Consider the following 20,288-nt stretch of genomic DNA (forward strand, 5'->3'; position numbering starts at 1 on the left):
CTGGTCCAGGATTTAGTATTAGGTAAATTCACAGTTTTTATACATGACTATATCTTCCATGAATCTGTCTTGGAGACACCTTTTTAGCTGGTACACCCCCCCCCCCAAAAAAAAAAACAACCTTTTGTTTTCTGGTCCAGGATTTAGTATTAGGTAAATTCACAGTTTTTATACATGACTATATCTTCCATGAATCTGTCTTGGAGACACCTTTTTAGCTGGTACAGGTAGATTTATTTTTATATAACTCATTGTTCCTAATTCTCCTGACAATTGGAGGGGGTTTTCCTGACTGTCCTTATTTTCTTCTGTGTTTTCAGAGAGAAACAGAAAACAGCTATTTAGCAACAATGTGGAAAATGTTCAGCAACTGGTAAGCCAGTAGAGCCAACTATATATGAAATAAGAGGAGCAGTGACACATGTCTGAATTATACTCGTCAGAGAACCAACCTCCCGCATTAGCGTGGAATCACTGGATTACAGCAGAGACATGTTGGTTCTGTTGGCCTGAAAACACATGGAATTTGCTTTTGTCAACATGATTAGGCTGTACTGCATAGCTACAGTGATATTCTAGATTGTGCATCTAAGCAATCTTTTGATTTGTGGATGCAACATCCAGATTTGTAGGTGTGAATATCCCTTTTGAAATCTTCACCAAGGAGGATGTGTAATTGCAATGTCTAAGTGGAAAAAACTCTAAGAAAGGAGCAGGTTCATTGTAGTCTTCTGACTCAAAGTCAGGAAAGCCCTGCAATAAACTGGGTGGAGAAAGTACAAGAAAAAAAACAAAAGGTTTATTATTCTGGCAATTGTTGCCCCTGAATATTAAGTGTATATAGTTATCTTCAGCTTTTGGGGAAGGAAGGAGGAAAGAGAGATGAGAAAGTTTTCTGATTCAGTGAAGGCAAGAAGCTCCAGTAAGGTCCAGACACATCAATCAGTGGAAACCAGAGGGAGTTAGACCACATATCAAAATCACTCCTTATTCAGTTGCCTTTTCCTCAAAATTATCACAAAAATAAGGTGGGCCCTTGTTATTAATTTGAGAGTTGTTTAAGGCTGAAACCTGGATGCATGAAGCTGCATGGAGAAAATATTACAGTAAAGAACAAATCTTTCTGCATTCAAAGTTTTCTACTCAAATAACCATCTCCTGTCCCTTGCTAAAGGATCATCCATGGTTACAACATGTCAGGGATAGTAGGAGAAACTCTCTGACATCTTGGACTATGGGCTCAGTGATATGTGTAGTTATGGGACCAATAGAAAAGAAAATTATTACCTGTACATAAGTCCTGTAGGGTCTCTTCAAATCAAATAAATGAAGGTTTCCAATTATAGGTAATGCTCTTGGTCCTGGAGGAAAATTCTTTCTCTGGTTGTTGTCCCAGAAACCTGCTATTTTCAAAATGTATAGAAAAGCCAGGATGAACACTAAACCAATGGAAGTGCTGCTGCTCCAGTCCATCTCTGTTCAACAAAGTGTTTGCCACAGAAGAGAAAAGAGAAAATGTGGACTCTGGATCTCTGTCCTCCTGCAAAAATTTCCCTTTGGAGACTTCTGTGTTAGTCCGTAAACCTCTTTCCCAGATACTTTTCTTGCAATTTGTGACTGGTTTAGTTCTCTCCCTCTGTGCTATACCTCAGCAGGGTACAGAGGCAGGTAAATGTTTGCTAGCCAAGTGTGTGACTGGGTGAGAGTATAGCTCAGTGTCCGAGTATGAAAGTCCAAGAACGTGGTCATTGACCTGGTTTTTGGTATAAAAAGTCATAAACTCTGTACACTGTCCTGGTTACTGATTAATTAAGTTTTTGTCATTAGTACAGATACAGCCTTGATACCCTGAGAACTGAAATCAAAATGCCACTGCCCAAGGAAGTAGTACACAGACTTATTTTCTTAAAATACCTAGGAATTGGCATAACTTTGCTTCCATTGAATTCACTGAGAATTTCAAGTCACAGAATCATGGAATGATTGAGATTGGAGGGGATTTTGGAATTTGTCTGGTCCAAGCCCATTCCTCAAGCAGGGCCATCAAGAGCCAGTTGTCCTAGACTATGTCCAGACAGATTTTGAATATGTCCAAGGTCCTAAACAATTCTAGGATTCTAAGGAGAGAGACTCCACAACCTTCTCGGCAACCTGGAGTGCTTGGTCATTCTCACAGCAAAAAAGTATTTCCTGATGTTCAGAGGAACCTCCCCTGTTTCAGTGTGTGCCCATGGCCTCTGGTCCTGTCACTGGGCACACATTGAGAAGAGTCTGGCTCTGACTTATTTGAACCTTCCTCCAGGTGTTTATACAGACTGATAAGATCCCCCTGAGTCTTCTCTAGGCTAAACAGTCCAATCTCTCTGTGTTTCCTCATATAAGAGATGCTGCAGTTCCTTCAGCATCTTTGTGGCCCTTTGCTGGACTCTCTTCAGTCTGTCCATACCTCTTTCGTATTGGGGATCCCAGAACTGGACACCTCATTGAGAAAAGATGTCCTCTGTTGGGTGAGGAAAGAGGGCTGAGGTACAGTCTGACTCATGTCTTAGACTTTAAGAGAGTTGAGCAGCAGAGAGGGAGTTGTTGGAAGCAGCAGCAATGGAGAAGAAACCACCCAGGTCTTTCACTGAGATTGGCCAGAGAAGCTGAGCCACAGCCTGAAGAACAGTGTTTGAAAGAGTTTCTAGTAGAAGTCTAGAGCCCTAAATTGTACATGGCCTTGAGGCAAGAAGGTGAAGGCTGTGTGAGGGGAGGTGCCCAGGCTCTTATCTCCTAAAAGCACCAGAGGCAGAGGAGAGGAGTCAGCCCCTGGGGATGCAGGTGCGGAAAAGTGCCCTGGCACATGGCTGGGAGCCTGGAAAAGGAGCTCCAACAAGCCTACTCATGTAGTGCCTTACCCTGAGTCTGCTGCTGTCCCAGGGTCTCTGAAAAACAGACCAAGACATTTCACCTACCTGGAATGCGTCCTGGAAAAAGTCCAGGGCCTGTGTCCAGCTGAGTGCCAGTTGGCCTGATTCTACTCCACCTTCCCAGATGGGGTAAAAGGCACAGAGAATGTCAGTCTTTCCACATATATCCGGAATTTAATTAACAACAAGGAGCTGAGGGGTGACTGAAAGGTGAACTTCTGCAGGAAGGCTTGTGAAGAAGAGGAAGAGCTCTCTTTTGGCAAGACTCTCACAATGCATACTTTTTTAACAGGTTGATCCCACTGAGAGAGAAAGAAGACTATACATCCTCAAGAAATGTCAAACAAATACAGTTGGCCATCTGATCATTAAATTCATGCATTTAATCAGCAACGGATTTGAATACAAATATGAAAAAAAATTTTATAAGCAAATATTCAGCCAGTGGCTTTAAAATAAATTTGCCTTTCAATAATGAAATACAAAGATACTGCTCTGACAGAGCTGAAGAACTGTAAAACAATTTTCAAATTATGATCATCCACTGGTGTTTTGACAATAAGCTTGACCTTTGGTTAGTTTAAATAAGATATAATTAAAGTTTTTATTTGCTTAAAAAAATAAACCTTATTTAAGCTTTTTTAATGTAAAAACTAACATGTCAAGGTGAGAACAAAGGTAAGACAGAATGTTTAATGGTTATTGGAAGGAATAAAAAATTGTCAGTCTTTTATGAGAAAGAAAAGAAACACTGATGATCATAAACCTTGAATTTAGAGCAGTTTGCTTTACTTTTCAGTCCCAACCTCTAAGCTTGTCCTCCACCCCATCTCTTGTTTTCCTCCTTACTTTCCTTTCCTGCCAGTGTGAGGCTCCCTCATGGAAGAGCAAAGTTCGTGGTAAAATATTTTATGTTCAATAACATATTACACAGAAGTTGTAACTAATTATTAAAGAAGCTCTACTGACACAGGGTGTTTAAAGTTTTGATTAACTGGGAAATAACCAACCAAAGAAAATATCCTAAGACAGAGAACCAAATGCCACTGGCAGCTGAAGTATGGAGGTGAGCAATTAGGGAAATGACCCTTCAGAAGAACAAATCATACACTTCAAGGGCACAGTGACATGGAAAAGAAAGTAACATTTGAAGCTCTGATTAAACAAAACGATCCATCTCCCTTCTCTGTTTTTTTGAGAGAACCTGAATGACTGATTTGTCTGGGACAGGAAACTTCTGAGAAGAAAAGGCAGAGGACAATAATGAGTTCTTGAAGGACGAGGGTCTGGATTACTACGGAAAGATTATAAGGAGAACTGGAGAACCAAACTGCATAGTTCATTTTCCCCCTTTTTGTTTCAAAAACTAAAGATAACTGTTGAGGGCATCATTCTCCACAGAAGGCTCAGCCTGAATATTAGGAAAAAATTCTTCACTGAAAGAGGGGTTAAACACTGGAACAGGCTCCCCAGGGAAGTGGTGGACTCACCATCCCTGGAAGGGTTCTAAAAACAAGTAGACACGACACTTCACAATATGGTTTAGTGGGAAAGGTGATATTCCATTCCAGGTTGGACTTGATGATCTTGGGGGTCTTTTCCAACCTTAATGATTCTATAATTCTGAAAGATTTACTGACAGTGAGTGGTACTTCTTCACTCAGGCATTCCTGGGTGGTCAACACTCAGAATCAGTGAAATTACCTCACCTCTGTAAGGTGAAAGAAAGACCCTCTGAATCCCCAAACAAGATTTTGAGGGGTGACATTCCTGTATTGAATATAAGATTTTTAAAGGCTGTCTACATATGGAATATTTTTCAAGTACTTCAATAATTTGCAAATTATAAAAAATCCCTTCTAAAATATCTACATATGCAGTATTTACATTGTTAAATACCTTCTCCATTTTTACAAATATGATTGTGTGAAAGCTTTGAAAGGATAAAGCATATTTTATAGCCAACAAGGTAGAACAGAGCCAATTGCTGTACATCTGCAAAAGAGCATATCTGAACTGAAGTGTATTACAACAAATGTGTTTTCATCTATAGGTAGAAATGTGGCATATATAGCAGTATACAGCTGATATAACATGAGACAACCCTGACTAGTATCTTTCTAAAGTTTTTGAAGGAAAAATACATCAGCAGAACTGAAAACATATGTGCTATTTTATATGAGAGGAGTTTTTCTCTTTAGTCTGATGAGTCAGACTTGAAATAAGATGCTAATATAAATAAAGTCTTTAAAGTTCACCCACTTTAGCTTGTTCTTCTGAGACATCAGTGGTAGCTTTCCATGTCCAAATAATGCACTGAAGTGTTCCTTCTGCTAGATTTCCCATCCATTGCTTCTCCCTGGATTACTCCATGCACATGGGCACAGATGTGGGGTGTGACTCTGCTCCCGGCTACTCTCATCTTGTAGAGTTCCTTCCTCAATTTTTCTCTCTCTTAGCTGAGCAGCCACTGTCATCACTTCTCAGGTGGAGTTAATTTACATTAATTTAGCTTCAAATTTCTTCTTTCTGCTTTCTCTTGTTTTAGGAGACAGTGACTTCAAGGTCAGTGACTCACCACATGGAAGTCCTCTCTGAGTCTTCTGTAGGTTGGACATGGTTTCTTTCCAATCAGTTCCTAACAACTCATGCTTTTTTGGAGCTAGCATTAGTTCAGTTCATATTTATTAACATTACCAGTGCTACAACCCACTTATTACTGCTGAATGTAATAAGGCATATTATGCAACCACCTGATTCTCATAGCTCCTACTCAATTCCCTTATTGTGTCCCTGAAACAGTCTAAAGAAATCTGTGACTGTAATGAAATTTTTCACAATTTCACTTTCTTCTTCCTTTCAATAAACATATTAACAATGAATTTTGATACTCATATTGCCAGTTAGAGTAGCTCATCAATCGCTGTGTTCTGTGCTTTGCCATAAGAATGACTTCAATATTTTGTTTCCTGTCGTAATCAATCTTCAAAACACAGCCCATTCCCCCCCACCCCCATCCAAAAATAAGACAACAAACTTTCTTAAAAAGTTAATATGGGATGCTCTGGTGAAAAGCTTGTTAGAATCTGAATAAAAACTATCAATTAATTTCTTCTTGATTACCTCTACACAGCTGAAGGATGTGATTGTAACACAGAAATCTTGCAGTTAAATATATTATCCTGGAGGAATCTTGAAACCCAAAATTTGTTACAATAGCTATATTGACTCAGTGGCAACCAAAGATAAAATATAGATAATTTTGACGATGAACAAATATATTAGAAAGACCTAATTAATTCGCCTGGGCTTGGCGTAATGACTACATACTCTAAAATCAAGCTTGTTTTATATCACAAAAATATAGTTATTTACAGCTACTTCTTAAAACCCTCTGGTTGTAAGGAAAATACTTGGATGTTTTTTCTTAGCATTAGAAATGGAAAAGAGCTTCATTAGCACAAATATTACAGATTAATTATTTTTCTACATGGCAGCTTCAAATCTGCTGTTCTCATCACGGTTGCTGGAGAGAATTTCATGTCCTTTCTCCTCTTCTGGAACCTGCCATAAAAAACAGAAGAGTTCAGTTAATGAGATATAGACTTACTTTTGCCATGAAAGAAGACTAAAATGTGCTGAGAATGTAATTCTATTTGTATATGTTATGTGTCTGCTTATCAACATTGGCACAGCCTGACATGAAACACCAGTTCTGGATTCTGAGGGGTGAATTTAGGGTTTTGTTCATAGAAGAATTCCCTAACGCTGATGTCAGCCGTGAGAGTACAGAATATATATCTGGGATTTTCAAGGAGCTCTAAAGAAACAAGGAGACTTCTCTAAAGAAATATAGATGATGTTGTATGCCAGATATCAATGTTCCTTCCCATTATCTGATAAAGCTCATATGGAATTGAGTATTTTTGATCAGTGTTAGTGATGCTACAGGACCTTCAGTAGAGCAGGGGCTGTTATTATCACGGGTCAACTCAGGCTGTAAATTCTTCAGCCATTGTAAAACTTTTCTTTTCCTGACATTTTTTAACATTTACATGTGACAACACATTTTAGGTCTTTGACTTTCCCAAGGTCAACCAGCACATATCTTGCAGAGTTGTCATTAAAATATTTTGGGGTTTTTTTTGGCTGGTTGGTTGATTGGTTTTTGTTTTTTTGTGGTTTTGTTTGGGGTTTTTTTTGTGTTTTTGCTTTTGTTTTTCTGATTGTCGTTGCTGCAGCTGATCTTTTGGCTCAAAACTTTCTCTTAGACTGCAAACCTTCTCTCACCAAAAGCCAAATTGTGTAGTTGGTCCGTACTGGAGTTTAATTCATTAAAACACTTAACAAGAACTCCTTTTTGCTTCAGTACATTTTATTTACAATGAATGTATTTAATGTATTAATTCTTGCCTTGCCTTTTTGGGTTTGTCCTGGCATAAAGGATAAAATTCAGGTTGTCTAAATTAGGAGTATGTCATCAGTCTCTAATAAGGAAAAGGATACTTGATACAGTGAGCACTTAAAAGAGAGATAAAGAGCTCCACTGACATATCAATCTGTTGGCTGTATTTCCACTTTTTGTCCAAAAGGCCATGACTAGCTAAGAAGTCCAGAAAAGGTCCTGAAGATGGCCTTGATAAATCCACCGCCCGAGGCAAAGCATCATTTTTGAAAGTTGACTCAAGTGTGCAAACCACCAACTCAGGAGAGCAGGGCTGCAGTGTGATGTACATTTTCCAATATCATGAAAATAAAGGAGGTTGTATCTTACCTCCCAAAAAACAGAGTCATCAAAGCAGTTCTGGTCAGAGACTTGTCCCAAGAAGGGCAGCTTTAGAATAGCACCTGCAGGAAAAACAGCATCAGAGGTTAAAAAAACTGAGAAAATGACCAAATAAACGTCCCTAAGATGTGCCCTGGGGAGCCAGCTAAGATTTCTGACTCATTTCCTTATCTACAGAAGTATCCAACCATCTTGGAACATCAGGTCACTTATTCTGAGGAGTGATGCAGATTTCTTCACATAAACATGAACAAGAGCTTGTTTTTAATTGTTCAAACCTTTCCCAGACTTCAGACTGAAATTTCCTGTTTCTTTTTGTTTGGAAGTATTCAACAACACATGGAAACATGTGACACCTCATTGAATATGTATTAGTCTCAAACTAGTTACTGTTCAGGATTTTAAATCTGGAGAAGAATTGCATCCAGAACAACATCTTTCTATTCCTATGTGTGTGTGTGTGTGTGTATATATATATATATATATAAAACTCAGTTATCTTTGAAGCATGTATTCAGTAGGATATCTAGAATCATGGAATCATAGAGACATAGAGGTTGGAAAAGACCTCCAAGATCATCAAGTCCAACCCCTGATCAAACATCACCTTGTCAATTAGACCAGAGCACTGAGTGCCACATCCAGTCGTTTCTTGAGCACCTCCAGGGATGGGGAGTCCACCACCTGGGCAGCCCCTTCCGATGTCTGACAACCCTTATAATGGAGAAATTCTTCTTATGTCCAACCTGGACTTTATTTGAAGACAAAAATATTGGAAAAACTGCATTTCCATGTTTAAGGTTCTGCCAGTGTGCCATCGTGCATTACTTCTGTTTTGTGTTATTCACATGAAATTGTTGATACATTGACGTTCTCCATGGAAAAGTCTCTAAGTTCACACACATGCATCAGACTGACCTGTCAATGCTCCTCCCACCAGTGCAATTCCAAGTGTACTTCCCAGGGCAGCGGCCTGCTTGCCAGGAGTTAGCAGGACACCATGCCTGAAAGGGGTAGAAAACAAACCATTGACTATTGAAAAATTGGTACACTTTGAGACTGATGGTTGGTCTTACAACACTGTACTTGCTGCCTGCTGAACTAGGCGGCTCATAGGAAAATATCCTAGAATCATCAAAGTTGGAAAAGATCTCCAAGAACATTAGGTCCAACAAATCCTGCCACTGTTGTGTACAAGACAAATCATGACTTTAATTTGACTTGGTTTAGACTTCAAATGAAAACAAGTTCTTTGAAAAGATTATTAGTATCCTGTAAGCTTTTAGAGAATGCTCCCTGTTGTCAAAAAGATCAGCGTTTCGTCTTCTTGGAGTCTTATAAGATAGTGGAAAAGGCCCATTTTTCCAATTTCTGTTGAAATATTACAGTTACCAGCAGTGCAATTATAGAATCATAATAAATATTTTTCTATGTTTGAATGGTTCTGTGCTCTGAGCTTTTTAATGATGATTTTAATTTATTTGGTTTTATTTGCATTTTTAATCTGGAACAAACTTGGCATTTAAACAGTGTGTTAAAGGCAGGAGATTAAGAAGAATCCCATTCAAACCAGAATATGATGCCTGTCATTAAATCAAAGGTGTATTTCTGAAAAAAAAAATCATAATTAGATCCAAAGAAGATAGAAAATAAAGATAGATGTTCAAAAATTAAAAGAAACCTTTCTCTCATCTCTCTGTAACTCACATTGTCTGGTCTGTTACCGCAGTTACTATGATGCCAGCGATACCTCCCAGAATTCCAGGCAAACCATGCAAATTATGAACTCCACAAGTGTCTTGAATGTTCAGCTTGGATTCCAACAGAGGCTGAAATGAGGGGAAATCGGAAGTTTATAGTGAGTTTATAGAATTCTATGATCTCTAGAATGATGTGCAAAAGAAAGTAGTGCAGAAGTACAAAAATCAAATCATTATTATTAAAATAATCAAATTATTAAAAGTCACCATTGTCTAGAGTTTGCTGCATCAGCCAGTTTCTATCCTCCCTTTCTAGCAAACGCACGGAGCTCCAGGAAATCCAAAGGGCAATAAATAAATGAGAGCAGAGGTGGGTCCCCAGTACTTACAGACAGGAAGCGGAACCCAAGGACAGAGACAATTCCAGCAAGGATCCCAATGCACATGGCACCAAAAGGGTAAATGTGTAGGTCAGCACAGGTACCCACTGCTACTCCTCCTGCCAGGGTGGCATTTTGAATGAGAACCTGCAAAGGGGACACAGAGGGGAAAGTGATATATGAAGAACAGAGTTTCCTTTTAGGGCTGAGTGCCTCTGAAGACTCTCTTGCACACAGAACTTTTCCTTTTCTTCAGGTGAGATTTTTCCAATGAAGAAGGAACAGGAACTTAAAGCAAAGTTCTCTGTTACATATTCTTGCTGTCGGTTCAAAGTTGCCCTAAGCCACTTTAATGAAGTCCAGCTTTTGCAAAGTCACCAAAACTCATATGATCTCTTGAGAATCCAGGTTGAGCGAGTGAGAGCTGCCTCCTACAACAGCAGCAAATCCCAACCCCGATCATGCTGAGCTCAGACAGAACTGCGGCTGGGGGAAAGAAGTGGGTGAAAATATAGGGCTGGATTTTAGGGCTAGGAGATGAAAGATTGTCAGCTTGGCAGCCCCAAGTTAGTTTGGTTTTGCCTGTTGTGCAGATGCACTGTGAGATTGTCAGGGAACAGGTCCTTGCCTTGGGAGACCTATTTTGGCTCTTGTAATAAGATAACTCAAATAGGGCTGTCTTTGGAATAAGACCCAGAAGTCCACCTGAACGCTGGACTAATGTCACTATGATCCAGCAGGTCCTGTGGACAAGAGAAAATCATCATAGATTCATAGAATCATTAAGGTTGGAAAAGACCTTTAATGTTATCAAGCCCAGCCATCAACCCTGCACCACCACCTGGACAGTCTGCTCCAGTGCTTTCCAACCCTTTCTGTGAGAAATTAAAAGAAATAATTTCTCTATACTAGAGGTTCTTACTAACAATAAAATCAGAGAAAAAGCTGTTACAGCACTCAAACCTGTTTGGTTTAGAGCTGATTAAATCACGTAAAACTTAAGAGTAAGGAAATATTTTAAAATATAAAATATCCGTGTTGTGGTCATAGACTCAGTTGGTATTAAAAGCCTAAAAAAAAAAGAAAATTAAACACAACAACTTTAAAAAGTAGAAGAAGAACTAGCCATATTTTTACAAAATTCATATTCTGAAAAAAACCCCAAACATTTGAAGAAAGACTAAACTCCACGCAAACATAAAGAAAATAGTATAAAAGTAAGTTGGGGATAAGAGGAAAGTGGGAGAAGACCTGCACTGAAACTGCTGGGATCAGTCAACAGGCTGAGTCCATTCTCTCCCCCCCTCCCCGAGAGGGATGCCTGGGGTGAGAAATATGCTCTATGCACATTAAATGCTGCTTTTAGGACTAGAGCTTTTGCTTGTGCTTACCCCATAGTATATTAATTAGATTGCTTCATATCAGAGCTTGTGCTTGCTTAATATTTGTATCAGTAGATTGCTTTAAAATATATTTTTGCAGTAGACGCTATCACCGACAACTTTCAAACCTTATTAATCTGTCAGAATTTGTATTAATAAAAAATATTATTCTGTAAATTGCTAAAGTGAGTCCTTGCAGTTGCTGGTGGTGGATAACACCTTGGCAGGACCCGCTGAGGGGTCCAGGCTTTGGTGAGTTGCCCCTAACAAGGGAGGTCGAGGTACACTCGATAGATCTGGTGGTGAAGGGTCTCCTTATGAAACACTGACAGACTGTTGAACACCAGGGTCTCAACTTTCCTGGGGGAAATATCTGAACTCCCACCTTTCACATGACACTCTTATTATAGAGGGTTGACTCGATTTTACAGAGGTCATAATGCGATTCTTACCATACTGAATTTGCCTCTTTTGTCCACCAAGCTGGAGAGGGCAAATGTTACGATGGTACTTGCAGCCAAGGAATAGTAAGTGTTGATAATTGCTGTTGTCATGTCTTCCCCACTTGCAATGGCAGAGTTAAAACTGGGCCAAAACAGCCAAAGGAACAGGGTACCTGGGTGAAATACAAGTCAAAACAAAGCAAAGGCTATTCAGTCATAAAGAGTATTTCACTGTGAAAGACCCAACACGACACAGGTAGCTACAAGAAATGAGGGAGATGATTAATAAGAAACATAGACTAGCCAAAATACTGGAAGAAATAATAGAATACACAGTTTTTGACACTGGCAGCTGGGATTTTGACACGTGATCTCTGTCAAATCTTTCTAACATGCTGTGACCCCTTGTCACCGGACACTTATTGCCAGAGCAATGTGAAACCCCAAACAGAATAAGAGGCATTAGCAAGACAGTTCACATGCAAATCTTTTATCACCTATAGATATAACTGATAGTTTTAGCTGTTTAATTGGTCTGTGAGTAGATCTCACAGACACACAGGTATATGGTACACAGTCATTACCATGACAGGCACAACTCAATCCTTTTAATTATGATGATTTTCTATGGAAATACTTCTTAAAAGCAGAAGATTTAACAAAAAGGAAGTCACCATGAATGCACAGTGAAAACGCATCTTTACTTTGATCTTTCCTTTCTTTTAATCAAGGAAAAGCTGTATAAATATATGTGTATCACTGAAAATATGGTCCATGCATCAGGCTATAAAGAATTTACCTCTAGGAATATACTTAGGAAAATGAATATAGTGCAATAATAGGTAAACAGTTAAAAATAGAGATAGAAGAGGAATAAACAACTAACTGCTCAGCACTCACTCTTACTTCACTTACCAATCATGGCAAACATGTCTGAGTGATAGGTGGATTCATCATTTTCATGTTTGTTTTTCAGACCAGGACGATACAGCACTAAGGTTACAGCCAAACCAAAATAAGCTCCAAAAGCATGGATAGTCATTGAAGCTCCAACATCTGTGGCCTGCAATAGGGACCCAAAATAAGACCTCAGATTTTACACAACATAAAGATGAAGATTTGATGAAAGAGAAGTCTGGATGACTTTAATGGTTTAATTTCTATGGTAGAAACTAAAACCTAGAATATGCAAACAGGAAGTATTGCAAAGTGAAAGTATTTGTTATAAAGAGAAAACAATTATTTCTAGGTAGTTGTACCTGAAGTACTTCGGCAACTAGATGTTCATTGCATGCAAAGATGGTGATCTCCAGAATTGTCAGGATCAGCATCTGAATGGGAGTTGTTTTCCCCAGAACTGCTCCAAATGAAATCAAAGCAGTTGCTGTACTGAAGTCTGCATTTATCATGCTGAAGGTAAGAAAATAAATAAAAACAAAACAAGGTAAAGCAAAAAACCATGAAAAAGAGAAAAGCAGTTTAAAGGCTGTACTATCCATCATGACATATTAATATGATAGAGCTTTAACTTTTCAAGTATAAAATTATCAAGATCATCTTTGGGGGTAAAAATTAAATGAAATCTTTCCAGATGGATTTTGTAGGGATCTTACCAGCTGCTGAGGAATAAGTGTGGGATGGTTTCCTCCTGCTTATACCATAAATGTGCTTAACTGATTGAAATTATAATGAAAAAACAGATGAGATGTACATTGCAGATGTGCAGGGATATCATAGAATCATTTAGGTTGGAAAAGAACCCCTAAGACCATTAAGTCCAACTGTTAACACAGCACTGCCAAGTCCACCACTAAACCATGTCCCTAAGCACCACATCTGCATGTTTTTTTAAAAAACTTCCAGGGATTTGACTCCACCAGTTCCCTGCACAGCCCCTTTCATTGCTTGATAACCCTTTCTCTGAAGAGATTTTTCATAATAACGAATCTAAACCTTCCCTGGCACAACTTGAGGCCATTCCCTCTTGCTCTGTTGCTTGTTACCTGGGAGAAGAGGCCAAACCCCACCTGGCTACAACCTCCTTTCAGGAAGTTGTAGAGAACGAGAAGGTCCCCCCAAGATTCCTTTTCTCCAGGCTGAGCCCCCCCAGCTCCCTCAGCTGCTCCTCATCAGACTTGTGCTCCAGACCCTTCCCCAGCTCTGTTGCCCTTCTCTGGACACGCTCCAGCACCTCAATTTCCAGCCCTGACTGCCACTTGGATTTCAAAGATGACAGGGAGGTCTCGGCTTCAGTCTGATGGTTTATATCATTCTGAAAGTCTTGCATGACTTTCTGCCACTGTGCATCATGTTTGCATGACCTGTCAGGCAGGTTCAGCATTAACATGTTTTGGGGAATGGCAAAGGTAAATAAAACTACAAATTTGTCAAGAACTTGGAGCACAGAGAGGCACTAAATTATGGATCCATCTACAAATGCCTGCCTGGGAGCATTAAGGAGCTACTTAGAGTATTCCTGCTTGTCCCACAGTAATGTTTGGATGGTGTTGCTTTCCAAATTGTCTACAAGTTGCCTCAGAAAATAGAACTTCAGATGTGAAAAACACTCTGAGATCTCGGTAGAAGCAGGATAGATGAATGGGAGAGGGATTAAAAGTTGCTGGAGACATTGCTCATGAGGCCTCTTATTCTGCGATCGGTGTTCAGACCCTACTGCAGTGTGATGCTCATGAAAGTCACTCCTTAGGAAGTAGAAGAAAACCTTGTGAGTGAATAGAGATGCTGTTGCAGACTTTCTTCTGTGACCCTGTGAGTCATGGAAAGACAGATCCTTCCATGCCTGCTGGATGCAGGATATGCTGTGCTACTGCTGAAATCTTCCAGCTTCTACACAGAGACTCAAAGCAATCTCTCCGCAGGACTTACAGCCCACACATAATGTAGCACCTCAAATTTCATTCCACCCTTTGGCCCCTTTGGTCTAGGTGTGGCCCCCTTAGAGGTGAAGAGAGATGGATTTTGAGAGGTGGACAGTAAGGCTTAATGAAATTTAGGTGAACCTAAAGTCTGATCCCATAGATAGTGTAGTTTACGGCTTCTCCTGATATCCTAAGGGACAGAAATATCAATTTTTGTAAATTCGCATATACCTTCTGACATCAGTTTGGATTTTCCCTCCATGCATGTGCCAAAATCCTTGCATCAGGGTTCCCCACTGGAGACCAAATGCAGCAATGAGCATGTTGATGCCAACGCTGCTGAATCCATATTTCTTCAGGAAGGTCATCAGGAAACCAAATCCAACAAATATCATCACGTGGACATCCTGAAAATCTGAAGGGAAAACATGTCTGTGTAGTGACAATGAAAAGTGATTGGGAAGTGCAGAAAGCTAGGGATAAAGGAGGATTTAATAGAAAAGAATTCCGAAGTCCTCTCACGGATATGACACATTCTTCCCCACTTCGTGACCAGTCTACTAGCTGAAGACTGAGTGTCTGGGAAATGCAAAACCTAATTATTGATAATATTCCTCCTAATATCATTATAGAAAGAACATTATGCTTGGCATCCCTAAAAACTACTGTACAAGACATTGATTTATTTACATGGATAAAAGAAAAAGTCATTTTAAGGTAAAGTTTAAATTAAAAAATTAATATCATTAGTCAATACACACTTAGTCTTTCTTCAAATGTTTAGACTTTTTTCTAAATATGAATTTTGTTAAAATATGGATAGTTCTTCTTCTACATTTTAAAGTTATTATGTTTAATTTTCTTTATTTTTAGGCTTTTAATACCAACTGAGTCTATGAACACAACATGAATATTTTATATTTGAAAATATTTCCTTACTCTTAAGTTTTATGTGATTTAATCAACTCTAAACCAAAAAGGCTTGAGTGCTATAATAACAGCTTTTTCTCTGATTTACTGTTAGTAAGAACCTCTAGTATAGAGAAACCTTTTCTTTTAATTTCTATTTCATTGCTCTTACATACCAATATGCATGAAAAACTTGAGACATTGAGCTGGTTAGTATAATATTTGACTTGAAGTTACAATTCCAATTACTTTAAGCAATCCTTAGTTTTGCTATATGTGTTACCAGATTCAGCCAAAAGAGGGCCCAGAAGTATAAGTTACTGGAGATTCCTGATAAACTTCAGTATTTGCAGTGTCATATTCCAGCCCTGACCTAGCACTGAAACACTTACAGGTGTGTAGTAACAGCCTTTATGTTGCATCTAAGAAATGGCATTGTTAGTTGGCTTGGAATTAGATGATCTTTAAGCCAGGCCATTCTATAATTCTGTAGAAATGCATGTGGTTCATAAATATCCCCAATCCTTTTGCCTCCTCCTTAGGCTGGACATTTTAAAGCTGTCTGGACTTATTTACACAAATAAGTGTAAATTAGAAGTCCTGGTTAAAACTAGGTTAATTCATGGATGTTGAGGACAAATTCTATTGAGTCTAGCCTAGCCTATACCTTGAGCTTTAACTACCTTCGTGCTTTGTTATAGAGAAGAGTAGGTCTGGAATGATTTTAAATGATGAAGAAAACAGCCTGATTTGAACTGAACTGTTTCAGTAACTGGTTGTGTTTAGCAAAGCATAGTAGTTCTATTCCGCGAGGCAGGAAAACAAAGATTGGAAAAATACTCCGGCAGATCCTGAGCAAAACCATTGCACAGGATTCTCCAAGGCTGCCCAAGACCAACATAATAATTCCAATGCAAGGTGGTCAGTCTTAACACAGAGATGCTTGTGGTATCTAAGTTTATACTAAAACTGATTGTTTTGCCTAAAGTAGTAAACCACAGAACCCTGAAGAGGGATGCATTGGTTTTCCTAAGCCTTGAGTCATGGATCAATCACAGGACAACGCATACAGGATACCAGTACTAAAGAAATCCTGTTGGAGTGCTTGAAGAACCATCACACCCCCTTGTTCTCCCATTCCAGCAGCACAGGGCACCTGAAGTTGTCCATCCAGTTTGTCACGCCTGTACTTGCATCCAGTAGAAATAGTATAATGCAAAGCTATACGTTGGGAATGATCTCAGCTCAGCATTCCTTCCCTGAGTGAAAAGCTGTGGTGATCCTCCATTATTATTTTCATTTTTTCCTCTGCTCAAAACGACGGAAAGAGCTCGAATTTATTGTGCTGAGGTGTTTAAGACATATAAAATCAGGCCCTGCACTGCAGTTCTGAGAATATAAATTTACCCCTGGAAGGAACAATTAAATCTCTGAGGTACAGATGTGTTAACATCCTTGGGGACGGCATGGGAAGCCATTTGAACACATCATTTTGTGGACTCAGGGGAAGTCCTGGCTCAAAGTATATCCTAATAAACCTATACAACCACAGCATTAATTTTCTGTCAGGTCCTCAGGCAAACTGTGCTTTTGTGTGCACTTTGTAGACAGCTAAATTTTAGAGGAAGGGGTCTTAGAAGTGAAAATACAGGTATTAGGAAATCCTGCTTTTTATTCTCGTTCTTTATTGGCCATGAGCTCTGTCAGGTCAACATCGACAAGTCCAGCATGACATCCCTGATGTTTGCTTAGTTTATGTCTCTACTGGTAAAGTGAGCAGCCTGGCCAAAAGGCACATGGCACAGGTTGATTCACAGGTTGAACCTGTACAGCTACCTGTTCTTCACTCCCAACTTTTCCCACCTGTACTACTTATTAAAAGCAGTCCCTTATCCATGCCATGCTTGAAGCCATACCTAGGAGCAGGTAAAGGAGCTGGTTTGTATGAGCCAAACCCGTTCCAGAAGGTTGCTCACAGGTCAACAGTGTGGGCAGCTGAGGGACAGCACACAGGAGCAGCACAGTCATACACTGACTGTGCAGGGAGCCAAGGGAGACAGCAGGAAATTCCTCCCACACCTCTTAGACACTGGTATTAGGGAAGAAATAACTATAGGTGGTCCCTAACTGGATAGGTTACATTTAAAGACCTCTTCTTTGTGATGTTGGTGAAGTTTCTGCCCTCTCTCTGATGCCTTTTTAAAATGGAGATATCAAATTAAAGCAGCCTACCCCAGGAGCTCCCCAGGGAACACAGTGCCCATGGTGATGTGTGTGGTACAGGCAACCTCCATGCAGAAGAGGTTTACTCAGAAATGCACCACAGTACTGTAAGACTATTAAATTGCTGGCATTAAGCAGAAGAATCCAATGCACTTTCCTTCATTTTCCCTTGTATAAAGCAGACTCCAAGAAAATACAGTTTAGTACCAGAGCCAGAGGTGTGATACCGAGAATGGAGGAGTCATTTTCTCTGTTCTTGAGGGGTGAAAAACCAGTAAACTGAATCTAAAGGTCCTGTGTCCTAAACATCATCCTTCTGGCTTACCAAATTATACAAAGATGGCCCAAACAATTTTGTTCTGTGGTTGTATCTGTTGCTGTCATGTTCTTTTGGGATAGAGTCAGGGAAGGGGTAGGTGGAGAGGTGTTTTAGGTAATAGCTACTTAAAAAAAAAAAAAAGTAAATAGTACAATTATCTGTGCTGTCAAATTATTACTGTGGTTTCTGGCATAGCTTTTGCCTAGGTGTCACCTCCTGGGTGACAGTGGACCAAGAGCCATTCCCAATATACTGTCTAGCTAAGGCCACCTAATTTGGGAACTTGGGTAGTTCAATACAATTGGGATAGTTCGATATGACCTCAGCTAAGAGAGCTGGGGTTGTTCAGCCTGGAGAATAGAAAGCTCTGGGGACACCTCAGAGCACCTTCCAGTACTTAAAGGGGCTATGAAAAAGAGGGAGAATGACTTTCTAAACAGACAGATAATAAAGGAGGAAATTCTCTATTCTGAGAGTGGTGAGGCCCTGACACAGGTTGCCCAGAGAAGCTGTGGCTGCCCCATCTGTGGAAGTCTTCAAGGCCAGGTTGGATGGGGCTTGGAGCCACATGGGATAGTGAAAGTTGTCCCTGCCCATGGAAGGGGGGTTGGAATGAGATAATCTTTAAACTCCCTTCCAACCCAAACCATTCTCTGACTCTGTGATTATCATTGATGTGGCCAAGCTGTATCACAGAAATGGAATGGGCTCTGGCATAGCCTAAGTCCCTGTATCTCAGGGATACTGCTGCATTTCAGTGGAGTTAACCCAAATGTGAGTGATTAGCTCCTCATGTTCATCAACTGACTTGCATCTGGAGCTGAATAATGCTGTGCATTCACTGTTCTCTCAGCCAGACAATGCTCTCTGTGAGAATACATGACAGAAGACTAGACCCTGAGATCACATTCCCCTGTAATAATCACTGAAAGGACAGTTAGAATGAGCCAAAATGAGGGATGCATTCAAAATTACTTGTACTTCTGTGTTCCTCATTAAGAGGACTGAAATCAGGGCTGCAAGTCATTGAGACATCAGAGACAAGGAAAAGAATGAGAAACCTTCAATACTGCGGGAAAACACAGTCTGCAGCTCTGCAAACTTTGTTTTCTGTTTATTCACAACAATCTTATCTTTGCATGAGGAAGAGGAGGGTGAGAGAAGTCAACAACTACTTCTCAGGCCAAAAAGCTTTCTCCTTCATTTCATCAAGCATTTGCAGAGCAACAAATCAACAGAGACATCTGAAGGCTAAACTATCATTGCCTAATGGAGCTACTGCTTTGGAAGACAGCAGGGGGTTATCCACCTTGTCACAAAAACTATGGCCCTTCATGGAGTCTGTATTCTGTAAACATTTTGTAATGATGATGCACATGCTGCTCAATTTCCATAAGACAACCTTTCAAAACCTGGATGATTAATGTTCTAACAATTTTAATTATTTAATACAGTTACCAGGATAGAAGTTCTGGCAAGAAACGCTCCCATCCATCTCTGGAAAACGCTAGAATCTTTCAAAGCAATACATAGTTCTCCAAGTTTTGACCTGCTGTGCAAACACTAGAACTATTTTCAGGACTCTTCTCTCCCAGAACAGTGAAATTCTCAGCAGTTAGGTACTTACAGAATTTTATATGTGCTCAACTTGAATTTATCTTTGAAGCCTGCTGCTTTCACACCTCAGAAAAATTTGTTTGCCCCAAAGCACGACTTTATTTTCTATCTGTATCAGCAGGTCTCTTAAGTTATTCAGAAATCTTGCCTAGGATTAGCTTAAAGAAATTCTAACTTCGATAATTCTTAGACAGCAACACTTACGTGGGTATAAGGCGTCATAGTCACTACCGATTTTATACTCCACAAATATCCCAAACAAAACAATGGTGATCACTTCCAGAAGGAGCGCTAGGATGGAGAACTTGAACCTCATGTTGGTGTCCGAGGCTGAAGGCATTGCTGCAGAGCAGGGGGCTGGGAGAGCTTGATAATGGGCGTTTGCCTCCAGCAGAGCTGCCTAATTCAGTGGGTCTGGGTGATACAGCAAAAAAAAAAAAAAAAGAGATACAGAGGAACGAACACACCGTCACACCCACTACGGGAGGGAAATATTATGGATCAACACGGCGATTTCTATTTCCCAGGCTATTTCTGTGTGTGAAATCCTGCTTACATGCCTTTCCCCCCCACCACAATGTGTATTGCAAACCAGCTCATTCAGCTACAGTTGTGCTTCTCACTGCTTCCCTTCAAAAAGGAAATACCCTTCAAGAAAATCTCACAGACCCTGGTTTGCTGCACGTAGTAAGGAACACAGCAACTCTCAACTGTGTTTCCTGTAGTCAATAATATTTTCAA

General features: G+C 39.8%; 2 protein-coding genes and 1 long non-coding RNA gene across 3 annotated transcripts in view; all 3 read right to left on the bottom strand.

The window, feature by feature from the left end:
* Positions 1-1,252, bottom strand: LOC108496407. Its single transcript, XR_001874447.1, has 2 exons — positions 211-1,252; positions 1-79 (listed from the first exon to the last, which is right to left on the bottom strand). It is a non-coding gene; the product is annotated as an uncharacterized LOC108496407 (long non-coding RNA).
* Positions 1-1,737, bottom strand: part of LOC108496403 (cytochrome P450 2K1-like) — a 10,087-nt gene extending 8,350 nt beyond the window's left edge. The window contains exon 1 of the mRNA XM_017813075.1: positions 1,288-1,737. Within this exon, the coding sequence (XP_017668564.1) occupies positions 1,288-1,473 (186 nt within the window). The 5' untranslated portion in view covers positions 1,474-1,737. The remainder of the gene's footprint in view (positions 1-1,287) is intronic.
* Positions 1,738-2,810: 1,073 nt separating this feature from the next.
* RHAG (Rh-associated glycoprotein) lies at positions 2,811-19,962 on the bottom strand. The gene is made up of 10 exons (XM_017813076.1): positions 19,752-19,962; positions 14,711-14,894; positions 12,860-13,010; positions 12,516-12,663; positions 11,610-11,773; positions 9,785-9,922; positions 9,403-9,524; positions 8,614-8,699; positions 7,684-7,757; positions 2,811-6,473 (listed from the first exon to the last, which is right to left on the bottom strand). The coding sequence occupies exons 1-10, from the start codon at positions 19,885-19,887 to the stop codon at positions 6,396-6,398; spliced, it is 1,281 nt and encodes a 426-aa protein (XP_017668565.1). The 5' UTR covers positions 19,888-19,962; the 3' UTR covers positions 2,811-6,395.
* Positions 19,963-20,288: the final 326 nt, after the last annotated feature.

The sequence above is a fragment of the Lepidothrix coronata genome, unplaced genomic scaffold (genome assembly GCF_001604755.1).
Source record: "Lepidothrix coronata isolate B3197 unplaced genomic scaffold, Lepidothrix_coronata-1.0 Scaffold39, whole genome shotgun sequence".
Taxonomy (NCBI): Eukaryota; Metazoa; Chordata; class Aves; order Passeriformes; family Pipridae; genus Lepidothrix; species Lepidothrix coronata.

Coding starts and splice junctions, on each gene's coding strand:
- RHAG (XM_017813076.1), bottom strand. CDS start 19,887: ATGCCTTCAGCCTCGGACACCAACATGAGGTTCAAGTTCTCCATCCTA. Junction 12,664..12,859: donor TAGTTGCCGAAGTACTTCAG/GTACAACTACCT, acceptor TCCCTATTGCAG/GCCACAGATGTTGGAGCTTC. Junction 8,700..9,402: donor GCGGTAACAGACCAGACAAT/GTGAGTTACAGA, acceptor TACCCCTTTCAG/GCATGGTGTCCTGCTAACTC.